Here is a 23,321-nt window from a genome sequence, read left to right as displayed (position 1 = left end):
TATATGCTTTCTGAAATCAGTATTGATAGTTCCATTATACATAATATCATTGAGAATAATAACGAGAATAATCCGTAGGAGGAGGATAAAAATGAAAAATTCCACAAGTAAATATGGTTTTAGTCTCTGCAAATATGCCTCGTTTTGGTTTTAGTCCCTGTAAAAAAAAAATTGTTTCTGGTCCTTGCAAAATTTTTTGTTTTTGAAAATAGTCTCTGACCCCACTTTTGTGATGATTTGCATACGTGACACATTATAACTAAACCAATTTTGTAGTTTTTGGTCCCTTCAAAATATTTTGTTTTTAAAAAAGGAGGGACTATTTTCAAAAACAAAAAATTTTGCAGGGACCAAAAACTTTTTTTTTTTAACAGGGACTAAAACCAAAACGAGGCATATTTGCAGGGACTAAAACTATATTTTAGCCATTATTTTTTTAGGAGTGGGTCAAACTTTTGTTAGGGCCACCACTCTGAACTTTCTTTAAAACTACTACTTCATTGTTCGTCATTCCCCCTCCAAATTTCCGATGTAGGCTCTGGGGATGGTGGCGTGACGAGGCCACTCCTCCTCGCTACCTTTTCACCCCTTTGGGGTTGTCTCGCTCCAATCCATCGGTAAGCTCTCATCATCTAACACTGTTTGTCGATGGTCGTTGTTCGTTTGGGTGGTGCTAGTTGGGTTGGTTTTGGATTGTTTTTTGGGCGGTGGTTGGTGGACTTTTGGGTGGTGGGTTGTTTTCTTCATTGTTCATGGTCTCAGGTCTCTGGTTTCTTCACGGATCTATTGATATATGTAGATTTCTTGGCTTTTAGTCTGCAGCCACCGCGTCGGTGGTCATGCGGTTGGTTGCGAAGGCTAAGCTGCCATAACCTTATTGTTATGGGTGGTTATGGTTCATGGGTTTGCTCTATACCCAAGTTCAAATTTTTGGTTATGGTTTTCTGTTTCGGAGAAGGTCACCAGTTAAAACACCGTGTTCGACGGTGTGTGGTTCCTCAAATATTGGTTGCTATTACAAAGGTCCATGTTCCAGGGTTTGTTGACTCAGTTTGGGGTCGTGACGTTGCGTTCAAATGGATGGTTTTGCCCTGAAAAGGCATTGATTTTTTTTGCATGGAGCAGATGGATCTTGGATCGCTTCAGTGTTGGCAGACGATTCATGCGCCAAGAGAAACCCTTGACTGTCTACCTGTTTGATGTTGTGATGTTTGGCTCGAAAGAGACGTAATGCTTATTGTTATTGCAAGAAGTTGTTGGTTCTTGGATTCGTCCCGTGTTGACGGTTGGTCCATACACCGCACTTTAGACATTCACTAGTGTTGTTTTTATTTTTTTCGTATCACCTGGTTGAACTGACTTACACTTTGTGTGGATTTATTGGGTTAGGTTTTTGTCCCCAATTTTTATTTGTATTCATTGTTTCATTCTTTTAAAAATATACATGAACACCTGACAATATGTCATTGTGCTCTTGATTTATAAAAAGAAATGTTTTTATGATAACAACTTATATTGTTTTTTCTTAGCGTTTTAACCAATATGATAAGAAAAATGATAACGAGTGCAATAAGTACACAATTTAAGAAAATGAATATTGTATTATTCTTTTGAAAAATGTGTATGCAACTTTTTTTAAATTTTTAAAAAATGTTATTTTAAATAAAAGTTTCTAATTTTTGCATGAGCCTTTCGATGAAATCAAGAAATTAAAAGCATAAAATTAATAATTAAATATGAAATGTATATTACTAATTTGAAAATCCACTTCAATGAAGTTGGATTACTTGTGTAGTGATCTTGGCTTCTGCAAAGACTATCAAACCTAATATCTTTATATTCAATATTTTTACTCCCTCCATTTTAAAGGTTAAAATAGCGATCTTCTTTGATCAGATGCTCTATTCATATAATACCCTTTCCGGTCAAGAATCTAAATCAAATACATAAATTATTTAATGTATCTAAAAAGTAAATTGTCTCTTGTAAATAGGACTGGAGGGAGTAGTATATAATATATTATTAGATTTGTCTCGATGAATATTTTTAAAATATTTAATTTTTATAATTTTTGTCAATTATAATTAAAGATATTAAATATAATCAGTTAAATAATATCAGAGAAGGAGTATGAATTTTTTTTAATTAAAAAAAGAAACTCCCCACATTTAGTTATCATTCCCGCGGATTTCAATGTTACAGACCACTCGTTTTCTTTCTCTTTCCTTTTCTGTCATCTTCCCATTTTTTTTTCTTTCTGTTTTCTTTTCTTTCACTTCGAAGAAAACAAAAATGGCACAAAAACTTTCACTGCATTTCAATCATAATCTTCACACTTCACTACACTTGAATCGCCACTTACATCTTCATCTCCTCCCACCTTCCCTTCTAAGGAAGAACACTACTATCCATTTAACAAACCAATGCATTATTACATCCTCGAGCCAGAACCGTCGCTTCGAGTTTCTAACAGCTTGCTCAGTTCAAAATTACGATGCTATAGATGAATCTGAAGAAAAAGTTCAAATCAGCGAGGTTTCTTCTAAAGAAGAAGTGAAGGAACTGGTTGAGCAGAGTATATGGATTCAGATGAAGGAAATTGTATTGTTTACTGGACCTGCTATTGGTCTTTGGTTATGTGGACCGTTGATGAGTCTCATTGATACAGCTGTTGTTGGTCAAGGAAGTTCAATTGAACTTGCTGCTTTAGGTATTTATATGATTTTATCACATTGACTGTTTAATTCTTGAAATTCCGCAATAATGTGAATTTCGTTTTCTACATGAGCAGGTCCTGCTACTGTTTTTTGTGATTATTTGGGTTACTCTTTTATGTTTCTGTCGATTGCCACTTCGAATATGGTTGCTACTGCCCTTGCTAAGCAGGTTTGTTTTTTTAGGCCCCTTTTTAATTGGAAAGAAAATATTGATGAATATGCATTTGTGAACGGGTAGCTTGTATTCAAATGTGAGTGGTTAGTCTCACACTAGTTGAGAATGGGCTAAACTAATGATATAGAAGAGAGATGATTCATATGGGTAATGCTCTAAGGTTTTTGGTGGAAATGTGGTGTTTCAGTCTTTTGTTGTTCCTGATTATTAACTTGTTGTTGCTCCCTGTGTTTCGGGGGCTCTCCAACAAGTGGTACCAGAGCCAAGTTAACTTGATGGGAGAGTAGATCTTTATATTAAGTTTTTCTTATAGTGGAGTCATTGGTTAGTAATGGAAGTGAAAGTAGACATTGGATATACCAATCATCTCACTTATATTTTGTTCAGCATCTACTTTTTCATTCAATATGAGACTTTGAATTCACACTTAACACACGAACAGACCTATATACACCCAACAATGACAGAAGCGGAGGATAATATCTGAAGCAATGTATGAGTAGGAGGGTGCACGTACTCTTACTATGAAATTGTGTATACACACAGAAGACCAGTAAACTATTTTGGTGTTATTTGTTATGTATCACATCCATGACTTTATGCGCACAGAACTTTTAGGATTTATTGCACTGCCTTTGATTAGTTTATTTGTTTGTGTAGGATAGGGAGGAAGTGCAGCATCACATATCTGTCTTGCTTTTTATTGGGTTAGCATGTGGCTTGGCGATGCTTTTTTTCACAAGGTTATTTGGTGCAACAACGCTCGCAGGTATTGAAACCAGTTGTGGCCCTTTTTTGGGACAAGACAATAGTAATTCACTAATGCATAAATGGTAATAGAGCCTACCCCATGACAGATGAATTGTTCTATTTTTTTACCTTTTTCAGCTTTTACTGGACCAAAGAATGTACATCTAGTACCTGCAGCTAATAGTTATGTCCAGGTTTTTTTTCTGATTACTATCCTTCAATTTTAAGATTGTAATTAATGTTTTTCAAAATTCAAGAAATCATACAACAATTTATGGCGAGAAATGAGTAACTTCAACTTTCATTTCTTGTAATTGTAAATAAAGGTTTGTATGGCAATGCCTCTTTAAATAAAGTATACAACCTTTCAAATAGGATTCTGCTTTTGTTTCTTCATTATTTACATACCGAGATTGATCAAAGGAAGGTATCATCCTCTGCTTAATTTAGTAACACTGGATTTCTTTTGGTATTAGATTCGAGGGTTGGCATGGCCTTGTTTACTTGTTGGGTCGATCGCCCAAAGTGCAAGGTGCAAACATACTATTTATTTCTCTCGTGTTTCTTTCTAAAACAAGTTGTTGCAATTTACGAAACTTTGTTAAATCTGAGCGTCTGTTCTCCATATTCTATTTTAGTGATAAAGTTTGTCTTAATAGTTGCTTAGAAACTTTTGGCTAAAATTCTGCTTACTATGAATGACTATTTCAGATAGCAAGGCTCCTTTTGTCCCTCAATTGTAATACCATTTTCTCTATGTTGATGATTTCTCATTTGCTTCTTATATTTAAATGAAAATGTGAATTATCCTCTCTCTGTTCTTAATGCCTAAATCATTCTTTGAACTGTTTGAGCAAAGTGTTTTTTACCCTGAGAATAGTTTAAGTATTTAGTAAACTGTTACTTTTTATGATTTTCAAATTAATAAATATTAGTATAATTATTGGGTTATCATTTAATTCATATTATTGGTATCCACATTTTTTCATGCAGTCTTGGTATGAAAGATTCTTGGGGACCCTTGAAGGCTTTGGCCGCTGCCAGTATTATAAATGGAATTGGTGATATAATTCTGTGCAGATACTTAGGCTATGGGATTGCTGGGGCTGCATGGGCTACATTGGCATCCCAAGTATGCCGAACAAACTCATATGCATTATGTTGTCGATAATGAATTAGGGTTGTAGGCACATAACTATGTAAATATTATATTTTGTATTAAGCTTATTAATTAGGCCGTTGAATTAAAGTTTCTATATATTCAGATTAGTGTTTGTACTTTTCACATAAATTTAATAATACTTCAGAATATTTTTCCACACATCATAATTAATTAATGGTATCGTATATGGGTTTGCCTATTTTCAATGCACTAAAATAATCAACGTGCACTGATTTTCAGGTCGTTGCTGCGTATATGATGAGCCAAGCTCTAAATGAGAAGGGATACAATGCATTTGCCTTCACCATTCCTTCAGGGAAGGAATTTCTGTCAATATTAAGTCTTGCTGCTCCTGTATTTGTGACATTGATGTTAAAGGTTGAATCAAGTATTTTGCTATGTTTGTAGCTCTTTATCTCGAGTAGTGTAACCTTTAAATATTACTGAAAATTCTGATGTTTGATGGTTTAGGTGGCTTTCTACTCTCTACTTATATATTTTGCTACATCAATGGGTACAAATAAAATGGCTGCTCATCAAGTTAGTTTTACTCCTGTCTTGTATTTTGTAACTCTATTCCTTCGCTGTCTATCACATTTTCTGAACACCAAACTCAAACATATTTTAATTCAACTCTTATTTTAGGTCATGCTTCAGATCTACATGTTATGCACAATATGTGGTGAACCTCTCTCCCAAACTGCTCAATCATTTATGCCTGAGTTGATGTATGGAGTAAATCGGAGTTTGGTAAAGGTTAGCCTTACTCATTCACTGATTTCAAAAGATCTCTCCCCCAACCTTATACACAGGAGGATCATTTTAGAGCTCGTTTTTGTGCTCAGTTGAATTTCATTTTATATAGGAAGATCATCTTTCTTTTTGGTTTGAAGGGTAGTTATAAGCAATGATACTATGTTCTCCTTACTAATTCATATTGTAGTAGATTCTCTCTATGCATTGTTATATATATTCAAAAGCTCCCTGAGTTTATAGTATCTTGACAGGCTCGGTCGCTTCTAAGGTCTCTTCTAACTATTGGAGCTGTACTTGGCTTGCTTTTTGGGATTGTTGGAACATCTGTTCCTTGGTTATTCCCCTACATTTTTACACCTGATCAGATGGTCATCCAGGAAGTCAGTTCTTGAATTTTTAAACTTTCGCTCAGAAATTTTCAGTCTCCTTTGGAATTAAGGCTTCTGTTAGTGGTTAATTTGTTTTTGTGATTATGCAGATGCATAAGATACTGATTCCATACTTTTTAGCGCTAGTGGTCACACCTGCAACTGTTGGCCTGGAGGGAACATTGCTGGTATGGTCATGTTAGATTGAAATATTAGAAATTTTAGTATTTTATTGTTCTTATGTTGCTAGTCTTATTTAGTTGGATCTACTCATTCTACTAGACCATTACTTGGCCTAAGATTTTTAGCATAAAAATGAGTATCAAAGACCAAGCCTCTTGAAAAGCCTAATATGTTTCACATAGGTTCCATAGTAATTTTATATCTTTAAACAAGTTTCATTATGAAATAGCCTTTGCACTTGAGGCGCTAAAAAAGGTATAAACCTACTTATTTAGGTAGAATGGGGTACGATAAGCACCTAACTCTTAACTATTTGGTAGCTCTGCATCATGTCCAAGATCCAGTTCTCCTAAAAGATCAAGTTGTTATCAAGAGAGGTTTTACATTGATAACTCCCAGGGGAGTATTAGCTTTCTGTCTTACAAATATAGATCTCACATTATACAATGTCATTAATATTATTCGACTTCCATTCCCTTTAAATTCAATAGGTCGGTTCACTCGTGCGCTATTTTTAAGATTGTATTAAACTTGCTCTATATAATGTACTTAATAACTAAACTCATGATCCCGTACTCCCCCAACAAGTGGGTATCAGATCTTGTTTCAGCTTGGCGGGGGAGCGTGAGGGGGATCATGATATTGAACCATTGTATCAAAAGTCTTTCTAGCGGTGTCAGGGGTGGACCTAGCCTCACAAAATTAGCGAGGCACAATTTTTTTCAGGTCTGCATCAATGGCGGAGCCATGAGTAATTTTTTGAGGGGGCAATTTCTTAGTGTATATATATTATTTATCACAATAATTATTCATGAAAAAATTGTAGATATAGTGGTACATACTATTAGATTTTACGTCAGGTACTCCAGTTCAACACTTGCGTGCATTTTTTATTGTATTTTTAGTTAAAATAATATAGAGAAATGATATTTGTACAACCAATTTGTGACAACTTCTGTACAACTTTCTCTCTCATACTCACATGATGGTCTTATCCTCTCTCTTCCTTTTTCTCTCTCCATTGTTTTTGACCAATAAGAAGAGAGAAAAACAAGGTTGTCACTAAAGTTGTCATGGAATGGATGTACAAATATCATTGCTCAATAATATAGTTGAAAAGTTAAAATGGCTGAAAACAAGAATTCAAACCAAGTTCCCCACCTGAATAGGGCGCACCTTTACCAATGGAATACTCCATACACATATGATTAATTTACAAGATTGATTTATATAATATAACATTTAGGTAAAAATTAAAAACAATATATAATTGGGCCTGGACTGGTGTGGCACTTGCCACACCGGGCCTAGTCCAGGTCCGCCCCTGAGCGGTGTAGTTAGGAGGCGTATTTCGTTAGGGTTAACTAACAACGGTGCAAGTATAGGATGTGAAACTCACACTTGAGGGTCATATTGTTGGGTTCAAGTGTGAGTGGTTAGTCTCATATCGACTATGAACGGGATAAATGTTGGATATATAAGAAAGATGACCCATATAACTAATTAATGCCTTAAAATTTTGGGTGGAGATGTGGTGTCCCAATCTCATGTTAATCCTAGATCATTGGCCTGTTATTTTTCGTCACTCAACGGTCATGACAATTTATTTATTTATTTATCCAGGTTGCATGTTGCTTCTTGTTAATTGTCTATATAAGAAAGATGACCCATATAACTAATTAATGCCTTAAAATTTTGGGTGGAGATGTGGTGTCCCAATCTCATGTTAATCCTAGATCATTGGCCTGTTATTTGTCGTCACTCAACAGTCATGACAATTTATTTATTTATCCAGGTTGCATGTTGCTTCTTGTTAATTGTCTATATTTGCTTATGCAGGCTGGACGGGATCTTAGATTTATAAGCTTGTCAATGACTGGATGCTTTTGTTTGAATGGTCTAGTATTATTGGTAACAACTTTTCGTTGGTTTGCTGTTGTACATAGTAATATTGCTAGACTAATTTTTCTGTAACATCCAATTTACCTCGATGCAGATCCTATCTAGCAGATATGGTCTGCAAGGCTGTTGGTTTTCCCTTGCTGGATTTCAATGGGTAAGACTCGGACCTAGAATTCATAGAAAGTGCTAGTACTTTTTCGTGAACATATTCTGACAGGGACATATTGTGTTTATTAGGTTCGGTTTTCATCGGCCCTTCTGCGCCTTCTATCTCCCAATGGCATTTTATACTCGGAAGATATAAGCCAGTATGAGCTGCAAAAGTTGAAGACTGCATAGTTTAGGAGTTCCATTTTTAGTTCATGGTACATTATACAAATAGAAGCATGTTGTCTGTTGCTTGCAATTCTTGTTAAGTATGTTACATAATAGATATCCATCTTAATGTCGATACAATTCAGTGCTCGGAAACTACAGGTGCTGAGTTGTATCGGAAACTAAGCGGGGAAATGGGGGATGTGGGAAAATTGAATCCACCGCCTTGAACATATATCTTCTTTGTGATCAAGTGTGGTGCCACTAGGGTATAGTTATTTGGTAAACCTTTCTACTTTTATGGTGGCTTTGCCATTTAGAAATACTTTTATGGTGGCTTTGCCATTTAGAAATAGAGGAGAGTAAATATGTTCTCGTTCTTGGAATTTGGGTTCAAAAATGACTTGTATGGTAGGAATGTGGTGCATGTACAAACTAATTTTCAGATCATATCTAATATAATATAAACTCATTCCATAAAAATATAATTAATGTCATTCCATTCTATTCCCATCTACAATCGAAGATTTTCAGAGGGTCGCATCTCACTGATCAAGTTTCCTATCAAGCATCATGATTAGTTTATTTAAAGATTTTAACTACCCAAGTTGAGAGAGGGGATCTTCCACTTTTCAGCAGAATCCATTGTGAAACTGAAAGCCAAGGACAATCAAGAGCCTAACACATCCGCAATCTCTTCATTCCAGTTGTTAATGACTGTAGTTTAGAAATCTATAACTCATGCACGTCAGCTACCATGTGAATAGAGAATGAGTTGCAAGATGACCATAGACAACTGATCAAGAATGGTACCTCTTCTGCCTAAGGAATGATTTGGGAACTTAATTCACGTATTGAGTGGAGAAAAGATGGCAGGGGACTTGTGCAAGAGAAGGAATACGGGAATGGCAGAGGAGGAGCATCACCTGGTTGTTGCAAGCCATTATAACAAAGTGATACTATGGTCCTGATTTTTCTGATACGCTCCGCTATAGCGGCAGGCACGGCCGCTTTTGACAACAGAAATTTCAGTATCAGTACATCCACCAAATGGATCAATTCTGTGACCTGTATGCTGTGATGATGGATAGTTTGCTGAGGCTGAGTTCCATTGTGTTAAAGCCTGGCTAATTTTTGAGTAGCTTGTAAATGTTACTATTCCATTTATTTTCTTTTGCTGCTTCCTCTTTCTCTTCCCAGCTCCCAAAGTGAAGCTTCTTCACACAATCTTTGCAATACAATCACTGGCACCTCCTTATGACTGCTATGCTTGTCCTATCACCTTGGACTAATTCAAGATATTCAATCTTCGACTTTTCTTTTTGATGTGTCAGATTAATAGGAGAGGTGGCAGTGACACACAGGGAGAGAAATTGTTTCATTTTGTGTTTTTGTTTGTACTTTGTTGCCAACTGAGTATTGTTTGTGCACTGACAAGTCCCACATCGGTCAGAAGTATGACAAGCAGGCAAGGCTTTGTTATAAATTTGGAATTTGTTCATTGTTAGAAGCATACCTTTCTCGGCCTTTTGGCTAAGATCAAGTGTAGTATCTGTTCTTATCAGTTTAATATCTGATATGTGGACCAATGGTCCACACGATATTAAATTACTTTTTTTAGGGAGAGAGTCTGCCTAGTAGCTTGCTGCTTGGGCTCTCAAGTGTCGCCTTTGCGTTGCACTATTTTTGAAATTTTCAAAGGTTGAGCTGCCACTTTAAAAAGTTACACTCTAAATTGACAAAAATTCCCCTATATTCTACTCTTTTTTAAATTTCCAACCATTACCTTTTTTAATTTCTCTTAATATTCAACCCCCTTTCTTCATTTCATTTGTCTCCATCCCCATTTCATTTTTTCTCTTCCTCTAATTTTTTTTAATTTGATATCATTTTCCCTCATCTAATTTTTGTGATCTATCGTTTTTTCAAATTTCATACGTATCATTTTTTGATGTGGCAGGAACATAAACACCTATTTAAAATAATTTTTTTTTACAAAAAAGGTTGGAAATTATTATAATTACAGCAAACACAAATTCTACTTACCTACCTCAATCTAAAAGAAAATTAAGCAACTGATTTGATCCTCTTGATGCGTTTAAAATTATTTTATTTTATTTTATGAATGCTCGTTTTAGGCGTTTGGTTGATGGATTTAATGAACTTTGTAGTAGATGTATTATATGTATATGGATTTGGTAGATTGAATTGCCACCCCTAAATATTTTATTGAAATCAACACTATTAATCGTTTCCTTAATAACTAGTATGAAATGGAGGGAGTAAGATTAGTGAAAACCTCGTGTTTGATGATCTCAAGATAACAACCTATTATCATAAGAAAAATGCTAACGAGTGCAATAGAAATCTGATGCAAGAAAATAAGTATTGTATTATTCTTTTAAAAAAGGATAATGTTAGATTTCACGACAACCGATCTCGCAAGAAAATCACGATACACTAAAGTCTATTTGTAGAGGGGTCCTCTTTTTACCATACCACCCATGCTTTCAATCAAATGTAGAATTCAAGGGCTATAACGCGTTCGTGAATGGCTCGCCAATTTGTTGTCGCTACAAATAGCATTGCCTTTTGAAAAATGTGTATTCATCTTTTTAAAAAAATTTAAAAATGTTATTTTCAACAGAATGTTTTTAATTTTAGCATCACCCTTTCCATTAAATCAAGAAATTAGAAGCGTACGATTAATAATTAAAGGATCTTGTTAACGAGTATTCCGGAACATTTTTAAACATTCTAAACAATAATTTTTTTAAAAAGATTTCAATTTCGATTTTCAATGTATTGATTACACACTTTTTTTTTCTTCATAAATATTTACTATTTATGGTTCTTAAAGAGTGTCTAGGGCACTAGGTAACATTTCTATAATTAAATATGAGATGTATATGACTAATTAAATTACTAATATTCTGTTAAGAAATAAAGTAAATGCACAAGATCAAAGAAGAAGAGAAAGGAGAAGATGAAAGCACTTTGTATTATTCTCTTCACAAGTATGTCTTTGCAATATAATATGAGTCCTATTTATAGTACACAAGATGAGTAAGTTAGTGTTCAAAGCTATTAAGGTTCACTGACTATTCACTTACTAATGAGAGTTATAGGAAGGTGGAAAGTGGGAGTTATAGCAAGGTGGAAGACTTAAGGATGAACATCCACTAAGTCATTATTTCATAACACTCCCCCTTGGATGTCCATCAGGATATGTCTCGTTAAAACCTTACAAGAGAAAAATCCAATGGAAAAAAAATTCTAGCGAAGGAAAAAGAGTACAACATCCTTTTGTGTCATAATTTGCCTCGTTAAAAACCTTACCAGGAAAACCCAATGGAATAAAACCATGGTTAGAGGAAAAAGAGTTCAGAACACATATTTGTCTCCCCCTCATAAAGACAACGAAGAAGTCCAAATAATCTTTTATACTGCTCAAAATCTTTACTTGGCGGTGATTCTGTAGAAAGATATTATCTATCTCCATACTCTTCTCCAAATTTGCGGCTCTTGAGATATCTTCATATTGAGTTGTTGAAAGAATATCCTTTTAAAATTAGAAAACTATAAGTTTCTTGTATGTATAAAATCATAATCCTTAATAAAGAGCATTCTCCACTTCCTTGATGTGGTGTTGGCATTTTCAAACAATTGGGTGATATTTTTCTTTCTCTAAGGTACAAATTGTATGCTTGACTTTGCTGCAATATATGACAAAACTAAAACACCACAATATATATAATAAGCAAAATATATTGGTGTCCTCACTTGACCAATTCAAGTTGTTCATAATTTTCTTGAGGACATGATCCTTACTCACATCAAGCGACATCACAATCATTCTAGTACATAATCAATTAGATTTGTCCATATAACCATTTATATAACAACAAATTTTAGAATCTCTTCATGATTTCTAATAATATTTTATATCATTATCATAAAATCGATTATAACGAATTCATTTCCAAATCCTAAAAATAGATAAATGATGTCATATTTTCAATAATTTTGATAGTGTGTATTATGCAAATGAAATCCTTCAGGGAGTTTCATATATCACTATCAAGTGAGTCATATAAATAAATTGTAACACATCTTTCATATAATTTGAGTCTTTCATGTGCTACTGAACTTAATCAAGCATGAAAAAGTTCTTGAATTCACTTCAGGTAAATTTATCTTTAAAGAAAATATGCATCTTAAAAATAAATGGTAGATATTTACCTATTCACTTCAGGTGAACATATCAAACTCTACGCATATGTATTTTACCATTCAAATTCTCTTTTCGCGGTAAAAATCATACATATCTAATTAACTTCACATCTTCGAGTGTGCGGACTACAGGTCCAAAAGATTCAGCTTTACAAAGTGAGTTTGATTTTACTGGAATTGTCTCTTTCCATCTGCAGATATTTTATCTTTAATAGACTTGAATTCATGATCCTCATTATCACTTGTCACATATAGCGCTATATTATTTCCAAAAATATGTCGATGTTGACTTTATTTCGGTTCCATCTCATTCCATTGAGATTTTCATTCATGACATAATATTTCATAAGTTTCACGTACCTGATTAGTTCTTATGGAACTGAAAAAACAATTATGTTAGAAAACTCTTTTAGAGTTTCTATATCCTTGTTTGGGTTATCTTTCCTTTAAGCTCCTTTTCTTATTCAAGGATTTTTATATTTGAAACCGATTGATCTATCATGCTTCATGCACGATTGAGACTCATTTGCATATTAGATTATCCGACAAGGACATCTATTTCATTTGAAGCATTAACAGCTGGTATTTGATTTATTTAACTTTGCAAATGAGTTATATCTTGAGGATCAACATGAGACAATAATATTCTTTCAAATAATTTATTTGAACTTCAAGTTCACATCTCAGCTACTTTATTATCTCCCCCTAATATTGGGAAAACTAATCCATTAATTGATAATCAATCTACTGGACTGTAAATAAGTTGGCTCAGCATAAATTTTCCCAATATTCTTTCAATATTTATCTTTAGTGCATTATATTGGAGCAATTGTGATATACACAACACATCCAAAATCCACTTGGATGAGAAATATTAGGTTGTTAACCTAAAACCAACGATAGATTAAGGGGGGACTTATATATAGTAATTTGCTGGCTTGATGCAGATCAATATCTCAACAAGATTATTGATTTCTAAAATAGAGTTTATAAGACATGATCTCATAACCAAACTAGAGCTTATAAGGTATGATATGATAAGTATCAATTATACAATTAACTTTAGACGTCTAAAGAATGGATCTTCAAGTCCATTTTTATGAGCATATGCTATTGTTCAATATCAATTGACAAATGATACTTATCAAATACAAGTTCAGAAAATAAACTCTTGGTCAAATTTGTTGACATAGTAATCTCACAAACTTCTGGTTGTGGATGTATATTTAAATTGTCAACTTTAAATGGGAACTAGTAATACACAATAGTTACTAGATTGAAAAATCTTCTGGCTCTTCAATATGTATCCATTTTTTTCCAACTAGTTTTTGCATCATAATAGATCCGGGATAACCCAACCGGTCTTGCCAACGATTTGTAAACTTCTGGTTTACAATAATATATGATTAATTTGTTCTAAATTCATTTGAAATTTGAAACATGATTTGTAAACTTCTGGTTTACAATAGTATGTGTTTCATTTGTTCTTGTCTATTTGAAGCAATAATGAACAAAATATATTATTGAAAATTGAAGCTATATAATAAATAAGGAAATGCACCAGTTAACCAGGTTAGCAGTGCACCGGTTAGCAGGACCCATATTTCAGTGCACCGGTTAGCAGGACCCATATTATAAACCTTTATTTATCTTTTGCATTACCAACAAATAAGACTTTATAAATCATACACATTTCTCCTGTGAGTAGTTAGGTAACACAAACTATCAATAGAATATATTTTTAAATCAAAGTTTGACATCTCCAAAGTTTATATTATATGTAAGATCAAAATCAAATAAATTTATTTCAAAAGAAAATGTACATATCTAACATATATTAATCTTGAAGGATTTAGAAGTAAATAAGAGAATGTAACTCATATAAGATGTTTTCAAGAATTATGTAGAAAAGAGTTTGTGTTTACTTACCTTGTAATTCAGACCTTCTAGAAGTCTTATGCAATAAGAAAGAAGAAAATCATAACCAAACTTTGATCATAGAATAACGAAACAATATTGCACTTTTCAATCCATATAATAGGGACATGATCGTATCAAAAAAATCTTTGATCAAACACTAATTTCCCAAACTATATAAGTCCATACTAATGGTATTTTATGATCTTGACATGTATTGTATCAATAGTAGACTCTACTAAATCAATTACCATAACCAGTTACAAAATTGGTTATATGAAACAAATAGTATGGACCATTCACTTCTGGGAATGACGTTCAATGTGAGCTTTCACCATTTTGATCAAGAGCCACTCTTTGTTCAATTACAAATGTGACTAATCTTTCAAAAATATTCTTGAAGATACTCACTTATTTTGCTATTTCAGGAGCACTTCGAATGTCATAGAAATATACATATTGTCTCATATTTTCTCTTTTATTTTTATAGATCAAATAGATCTTATAAATATCAAATTTTAAATGTGTTGTTCTTCAGAAACTCAAACACAAGCCTCTATCAACAATGACAAAGGAAATCACAATAGTTTTATTATGCAATCTTTCACGAATGCTTGATATTAAGTTATTAGTTCTTCTAAAACTATATCTCAAATCTTCATAAACAACGGGAAAAAAATATCATTCTTTGAGCAATCCTTCACGAATGATTTAATATTAAATTTTAGTTCTTCAAGAACTATATCTCAAGTCTTCGGACACATCAAGAAAATTCCTTCTATGAACGATCCTTCAGGGATCCTTAAAAAAAAAAAATTAATCCTTCAAGAACTATACACAGATAAATAGATCTTATTTTGAACCATAAATCTATCTACACCTAGGAAGATGATAATTTTTTTTTTTTTGCTATCCTTTGAGGATGCTTGATATTAAATATTTAGCTCTTCAAGAATTATATATATCTAAAACCTTCATAAACAATGATAAAAATTTGATTGTTTGCGATCCTTCAGGGACAAATCATTTGATCTTCATATATATTTAGTTCTTCAGAAATTATATTACATATGATCTTCCTAATAATAAAGAAAAAAGTAGTTCTTCGAGAACTATATCATTAAATAAATAAAAATATGATAATTATAGTTAAATCAAAACCATCAATCAATAAGTAGCTATACAACAAACAATATTATAGTACAAAATTTCCACATACTAAACCAATATTATAGAGGTTTGAAGGATTCAATCAAACTGTTTAGCATGAGAATAGTATGAACGAAGAATGAAAATTTTCTTACATTGTATCAATATGGATCAAGAAAAATATCATCCACTAAAACCAAATATCATTTGATGAGCAACCTCAACAAAGAATCATAAAAGGAAGTAACCAGAATACCTTATAAATTTTAATTAATCTTAAAATTAATCAAAAGTAATCTTAAGCAGCTGACAAGGACATGAAAGTAGAGATTATAAAAATGTAAGGATCTAAACAATCAGAAGTTTATAGCACTAATAATTTATGAAATTATTCTTAAGTGAACTATAAATTTATGTGCATCAAATTAGCAATACGTTCTAAAATTCTATATTATAATCCTAAATGACCGTTTCCTTGGATATACAAGATTAGCATGAGAAAAATATAAATTTTAAGATAGCACCATACATTCTTATGTTTCTCAGAAGAACTATAAATTTTATGTTTGTAAGCTTAACGTAATATATATCCTTAATATTTAATGTAAGTAGAAGCTTGATACTTTAGATTAATTTCTATGAATGTGTCTCTTTGAATATAAGTATGTGTTTTCTGCGGTTACCAATTACTACTACTGTTAACACATACAAGCATACAAAATCAATATACACATACACGGCTGGATAAAAACAGTGACACAATAAGCAATACCAAAATAATAGAGAATCAATTTTACGTTAAATTGTTAGAGCTTCATGCTGATAACGTGTTAAGAAATAAAGTAAATGCACAAGATCAAAGAAGAAGAGGAAAGAGAAGATGAAAGTACTTTGTATTATTATTCTCTTCACAAGTATATCTTTGCAATATAATATGAGCCCTATTTATAGTACACGGGATGAATAAGTTAGTGATCAAGGCAATTAAGGTCCACTAACTATTCACTTACTAATGAGATTTATAGGAAGGTGGAAAGTGGGAGTTATAGCAAGGTGGAAGAGACTTAAGAATGAACATCCACTAGGTCATTATTTCATAACATATTCATTGTTTTTATGATATTTTTTAATTAAAAAAAAACTCCCGACATTTGGTTATCTTTCCCGCGGATTCCACGTTACAGACCACTCGTTTTCTTTCTCTTTCTATTTCTGGCATCTTCCCATATTTTTCTCTGATTCTTTTCTTTCTCTTCGAAGAAAACAAAAATGGCACAAAAACTTTCACTACACTTCAATCACACTCTTCACACATCACTACACTTGAATCGCCACTTACATCTTCATCTCCTCCCACCTTCCCTTCTAAGGAAGAACACTACTATCCATCCAACAAGCCAGTGCATTATTACATCCTCGAGCCAGAACCGTCGCTTCGAGTTTCTAACAGCTTGCTCAGTTCAAAATTATGATGTCGCAGATGAGTCTGAAGAAAAAGATCAAATCAGCGAGGTTTCTTCTAAGGAACAAGCACAAGAAGAAGAAGTGAAGGAACTGGTTGAGCAGAGTATATGGATTCAGATGAAGGAAATTGTTTTATTTACTGGACCTGCAATTGGTCTTTGGTTATGCGGACCGTTGATGAGTCTCATTGATACTGCTGTTGTTGGTCAAGGAAGTTCGATTGAACTTGCTGCTTTAGGTATTTTTATGATTTTATGACATTCACTGTTTAATTGTTGAAATTGCCCAATAATTTGAATTTTGTTTTCTTCATGAGCAGGTCCTGCTACTGTTTTTTGTGATTATTTGGGCTACTCTTTTATGTTTCTGTCGATTGCTACTTCGAATATGGTTGCTACTGCCCTTGCTAAACAGGTTTGTTTTTTATTCGCATATAGAAAATTTTGATGAATGTGTTTGTGAATGGGTATCTTGTATTCAAATGTGAGTGGTTAGTCTCACACCGGTTGAGGATGAGCCAAACTAATGATATAGAATAAAGATAATTCATATGGCTAATGATCTTAGGTTTTGGGTGGAAATGTAGTGTTTTGGTCTTTGTAGTTCATGATTGGTTACCTTATTGTTGCTCCCTATGTTTTGGGGACTCTCTAACAAGCGGTATCAGAGCGGGAGTAGATCTTTATATAAAAAATCTTTCTAGTAATGGAGTCGTTGGTTAGTAATGGCGGTGAGAGTACGGTGATGTGAGAGACTTACAATTGTTGGGAAGATTGTTAGAATTCATGTGAGTGGTTAGCCTTATATTGACTAGGAAATGATCAAATGACAATTATATAAAAAAATGTGAGTGTGACCTTGGTGGCACTTCCATGAGCCTAAAACAATGGGGCGGACCATCGCATTGGACTAAGAGCAACCACACAAGTGGGACTTTGAACTCACACTTGACACATCAACAAACCTGTATACACCCAACAATGACAAAAGCAGAGGCCAATATTTAAAGCAATGCATGATTAGGTGCATGTATTCTTACAATGAAATTCTGTATACACGCAGAAGACCAGTAAATTTTTTGGCATTATTGTTATGTATTCACATCCATGACTTTATGCACACATAACTTTTAGGATTTATTGCACCGCCTTTGCTTAGTTAATATGTCTGTGTAGGATAGGGAGGAAGTGCAGCATCACATATCTGTCTTGCTTTTTATCGGGTTAGCATGTGGCTCGGCGATGCTTTTTTTCACAAGGTTATTAGGCGCAGCAACGCTAGCAGGTATTGAAAATGAGAGCTCTGTCCAGTTGTGTCCCTTTTTTGGGATAATAGTAATTCACTAATGCATAAATGGTAATAGAGCCTACCCCATGACTGATGAATTGTTCAATTTATGCCTTTTGCAGCTTTTACTGGACCGAAGAATGTACATTTAGTACCTGCAGCTAATACTTATGTCCAGGTTTTTTTCTTTCTTTCTGATTACTATCCTTCAATCTAAATTAAGATTATAATTAATGTTTTCAAAAATTCAAGAAATCATAAAATAATTATGGCGAGAAATGAGTAATTTCATTGTTCATTTATTGTTATAGTAAATAAAGGTTTGTATGCCAATGCTTCTTTAAATAAAGTAGACAACCTTTCAGATAGGATTCTGCTTTTGTTTCTTAATTATTTACATATTGAAATTGATCAAAGGAAGGTATCATCCTCCGCTTGATTTAGTAATACTGAATTTCTTATGGTGTTAGATTCGAGGGTTGGCATGGCCTTGTTTACTTATTGGATCGATTGCTCAAAGTGCAAGGTGCAAACATACTATCTATTTCTCGTGTTTCTTTCTAAAATGAGTTGTTGCAATTTGCAAAACTTTATGTCAAATATGAGAATCTGTTTTTCATATTCTTTTTTTGTTTATGTTCAATTTGGTGATAAAGTTTGTCTTAATAGTTGCTTGAAACTTTTGGCTAAAATTCCCCTCTCCATGAATAACTTTTCTCAGATAGCAAGGTTCCTTTTGTCACTCAATAGTATACTGCTTGCTCTGCGTTGATGATTTCTCATTTGCATCTTATATTTAAATGAAAATGTGAATTATCCTCTCTCTGCTCTTAATGCCTAAATTGTTCTTTAAACTGTTTGAGCAAATTTTTTTACCCTGAGAATAGTTATATGTGCTTCCAGAGCATATACGTGGTGAACTCCCTGAGGAGTAAACTGTGGCTTTTTATGATTTAAAATTTAATAATATTATACTATTGGGTTGTCATTTAATTCATATTCTTGGTATCGACATTCTTTCACGCAGTCTTGGTATGAAAGATTCTTGGGGACCCTTGAAGGCTTTGGCTGCTGCCAGTATTATAAATGGAATTGGTGATATAATTCTGTGCAGATATTTAAACTATGGGATTGCTGGGGCTGCATGGGCTACATTGGCATCCCAAGTATGCCGAACAAACTTATATGCATTACGTTGTAAACAAGTAATTAGGGTTGTAGGCACATACTATGTAAATATTGGCCATTACTTTTCCCACCCTATGAGTTTCTTGCGTGCCCTATCTAGATTCTAAAATCCGAAATGTTTTAACGTGTTTTGAAGGTTTTTATGGGGTGTATATGCCCGTTCGGATTCTATAGTCCAAACTGCACAGGGCGCGCGAGAAATCAATAGGGTGGGAAAAGAAGGAGTCGCAAATATTAGCTTTTTTGTATTAAGCTTACTAATTAGGCCATGAGTTAAAGCTTCTATATTCAGATTAGTGTTTGTACTGTTCTGTTCACATGAATTTAATAATACTTCAAAAGATTTTTCACACATCATAATTAATCAATGGTATCATATATGGTTTTGCCTATTTTCAATGTACTAAAATAATCAACGTGCACTGCTTTTCAGGTCGTTGCTGCGTATATGATGAGCAAAGCTCTAAATGAGAAGGGATACAATGCATTTTCCTTCACCATTCCTTCAGGGAAGGAATTTCTGTCAATATTTAGTCTTGCTGCTCCTGTATTTGTGACATTGATGTTAAAGGTTGAATCAAGTATTTTGCTATATTTCTAGCTCTTTATCTCGAGTAGAATAACCTTTAAATATAACTGAAAGTTCTGATGTGTAGGTGGCTTTCTACTCTCTAATTATATATTTTGCTACATCAATGGGTACAAATAAAATAGCTGCTCATCAAGTTAGTTTTACTCCTGTCTTGTATTTTGTAACTCTATTCCTTTGGTGTCTATCTGCATATTTTCTGAACACCAAACTCAAACATATTTTAACTCAACTCTTATTTTAGGTCATGCTTCAGATCTACATGTTATGCGCAATATGTGGTGAACCTCTCTCCCAAACCGCTCAATCATTTATGCCTGAGTTGATGTATGGAGTAAATCGGAGTTTGGCAAAGGTTAGTGGTACTCATTCACTGATTTCAAAAGATCTCTCCTTCAACCTCATATATATATAGTATCGTTTTAGAGCTCGTTTTTGTACTCAGTTGATTTTCATTTTATATAGGAGGATCATCTTTCTTTTTGGTTTGAAGGGTAGTTTTAAGCAATGATAACATGTTCTCCTTGCTAATTCATATTGTAGATTCTCTCCATACATTGTTATGTATATTCAAAACTTCCCTGAGTTTATAGTATCTTGACAGGCTCGGTCGCTTCTAAGGTCTCTTCTAACTATTGGAGCTGTATTCGGGTTGCTTTTGGGGATTGTTGTAACATATGTTACTTGGTTATTCCCCTACATTTTTACACCTGATCAGATGGTCATCCAGGAGGTTAGTTCTTGAATTTTTAAACTTTAGCTCATGAGAGATCTTTGGAATTAAGGCTTCTTTTAGTGGTTAACTTGTTTTTGTGATTATCCAGATGCATAGGATTCTGATACCATACTTTTTAGCACTACTGGTCACACCTGCAACAGTTGGCCTGGAGGGAACATTGCTGGTATGCTCATGTTAGATTGGAATATTAGGAATTTTATTATTTTAGTGTTCTTATGTGGGTAGTCTTATTCAGTTGGATCTTTACTCCTACTAGACCTGACCTGGATTTTTAGCATAAAAATGAATATCAAAGACCAAGCTCCTTGAAAATCCTAATCTGTTTCACATAGGTTCCATAGTGATTTTATATCTTTTAACACGTTTCATTATGAAATAGCCTTTGCGATTGAGGTGCTAAAAAAGGAGTAAGCCTACTTATTTAGGTAGAATGGGTATGATAAGCACCTAACCCTTAACTATTTAGTAGCTCTGCATCATTTCCAAGATCAATTCTCCTAAAAGATAAAGTTGTTAACAAGACATGTTTGCATCGATACTCGGAGGGAGTGTTAGATTTCTGTTTTGCAGATACACGCGCGCGCGCACACAGACACATGATGTTATTAATATTTAATGTTATCTGATTTCCATTATTTCCTGTAAATTCAACAGTTCGGTTCAATTTGTCTATAATGAATGGAAAAAAATATGGATGTACTAACCACTTTTACAAACATAATCCTCTAGGATGTTTAAAAACTTCCTTACATGGAAGTACTAACCGCTTCTAACATGTATGTACTTTCATGATCCTGGACTCCCCCACCAAGTGTGTATCATATCTTGTTTCAGCTTGGTAGGGGAGCATCATAATATTGGATCGTTGTACCAATAGTCTTTCTAGCGGTGCAATTAGGGCGTGTGTTCTGTTAGTTGTAACGACAATGTAAGTCTAGGATGTGAGACTCACACTTGAGGGATATATTTTTGGGTTCAAGTGTGCGTGGTTAGTCTCATATCGACTATTAAAAGGATTAAATGTTGTATATATTAGAAAAATGACCCATATACATAATGCCTTAAGGTTTTGGATGGAGATGTGGTGTCCTGATCTCTTGTTGGTCCGGGACATTGGGCCTGTTATTGCTCTCGTTACTCCCCGGACTCCCCAACATTCATGACAATTTAATTTATTTATTCATGTTGCATGTTGCTTCTTGTTAATTGCGTATATTTGCTTATGCAGGCTGGGCGGGATCTAAGATTTATAAGTTTGTCAATGACTGGATGCTTTTGTTTGAATGGTCTAGTATTATTGGTAACAACTTTTCCTTGGTTTGCTGGTGTACATAGTAATATTGCTTCACCAATTTTTCTGTAACACCCAATTTACCTCGATGCAGATCCTATCTAGCAGATATGGTTTGCTAGGCTGTTGGTTTTCCCTTGCTGGATTTCAATGGGTAAGACTCGGACCTAGAATTCATAGAAAGTGCTAGTACTTTTTCGTGAACATATTCTGACAGGGACATATTGTGTTTATTAGGTTCGGTTTTCATCGGCCCTTCTGCGCCTTCTATCTCCCAATGGCATTTTATACTCGGAAGATAAAAGCCAGTCTGAGCTGCAAAAATTGAAGACTGCATAGTTTTGGAGCTCCATTTTTAGTTCATGGTACATTATACAAATAGAAGCATGTTGTCTGTTGCCTTCAATTCTTGTTAAGTGTGTTACAAAATAGGTATCCATCTGAATGTTGATACAATTCAGTGCTCGGAAACTACAGGTGCTGTGTTGTATCGGAAACTGAGCGAGGAAATCGGGGATGTGGGGAAATTGAATCCACCTCCTGGAACATATATCTTCTCTGTGATCAAGTGTGGTGCCACTGGGGTATAGTTATTTGGTAAACCTTTCTACTTTTATGGTGGCTTTGATATTTAGAAATAGAGGAGAGTAAATATGTTCTCATTCTTGGAATTTGGGTTCAAAATGACTTGTAAGGTAGGAATGTGGTGCATGTATAAACTCATTTTCAGATCATATCTCATATAATATAAACTCATTCCATAAGAATATAATTAATGTCTTTCAATTCCCATTCACAATCGATGATTTTCAGAGGGTCGCATCCCACTGATCAGATTTCTTATTAAACATCATGATTAGTTTATTTAAAGATTTTAACTACCCAAGTTGAGAAAGAGGATCTTCCACTTTTCGGCAGAATATGTCGTGAAACTGAAAGCCAAGGCCAATCAAGAGCCTAACACATCTGTAATCTCTTCATTCCAATTTTTAAAGAATGTTTAGAGATCTATAACTCGTGCACGTCAGCTCCCATGTGAATAGAGAATGAGTTGCAGGATGACTATAGACAACTGATCAAGAATGGTACCTCCTCTGCCTATGGAATGTTTTGGGAATTTAATTCACGTATCAAGT

General features: G+C 33.9%; 2 protein-coding genes and 1 non-coding gene across 3 annotated transcripts; all 3 read left to right on the top strand.

Annotated features, from left to right (window-relative positions):
* The first annotated feature begins 2,194 nt into the window (after positions 1–2,194).
* On the top strand, positions 2,195–9,989 carry LOC25492761 (protein DETOXIFICATION 46, chloroplastic). The gene is made up of 14 exons (XM_013600982.3): positions 2,195–2,710; positions 2,792–2,886; positions 3,553–3,661; positions 3,781–3,836; positions 4,119–4,174; positions 4,636–4,774; positions 5,045–5,182; positions 5,276–5,344; positions 5,450–5,560; positions 5,812–5,940; positions 6,039–6,116; positions 7,951–8,022; positions 8,108–8,167; positions 8,251–9,989. The coding sequence occupies exons 1-14, from the start codon at positions 2,293–2,295 to the stop codon at positions 8,350–8,352; spliced, it is 1,632 nt and encodes a 543-aa protein (XP_013456436.3). The 5' UTR covers positions 2,195–2,292; the 3' UTR covers positions 8,353–9,989.
* Positions 9,841–10,044, top strand: LOC112421433 (U2 spliceosomal RNA). Its single transcript, XR_003011765.1, has one exon. It is a non-coding gene; the product is annotated as a U2 spliceosomal RNA (small nuclear RNA).
* Positions 10,045–16,806: 6,762 nt separating this feature from the next.
* Positions 16,807–22,977, top strand: LOC25492759 (protein DETOXIFICATION 46, chloroplastic). The gene is made up of 14 exons (XM_039833414.1): positions 16,807–17,329; positions 17,411–17,505; positions 18,267–18,375; positions 18,501–18,556; positions 18,849–18,904; positions 19,406–19,544; positions 20,000–20,137; positions 20,223–20,291; positions 20,400–20,510; positions 20,760–20,888; positions 20,980–21,057; positions 22,123–22,194; positions 22,280–22,339; positions 22,423–22,977. Exons 1-14 carry the CDS (start codon positions 16,897–16,899, stop codon positions 22,522–22,524), a joined length of 1,647 nt encoding a protein of 548 aa, XP_039689348.1. The 5' UTR covers positions 16,807–16,896; the 3' UTR covers positions 22,525–22,977.
* Positions 22,978–23,321: the final 344 nt, after the last annotated feature.

Source organism: Medicago truncatula, chromosome 4 (genome assembly GCF_003473485.1).
Source record: "Medicago truncatula cultivar Jemalong A17 chromosome 4, MtrunA17r5.0-ANR, whole genome shotgun sequence".
In the NCBI taxonomy this organism is placed as follows: domain Eukaryota; kingdom Viridiplantae; phylum Streptophyta; class Magnoliopsida; order Fabales; family Fabaceae; genus Medicago; species Medicago truncatula.
This window is presented reverse-complemented; position numbering and strand designations above follow the sequence as displayed.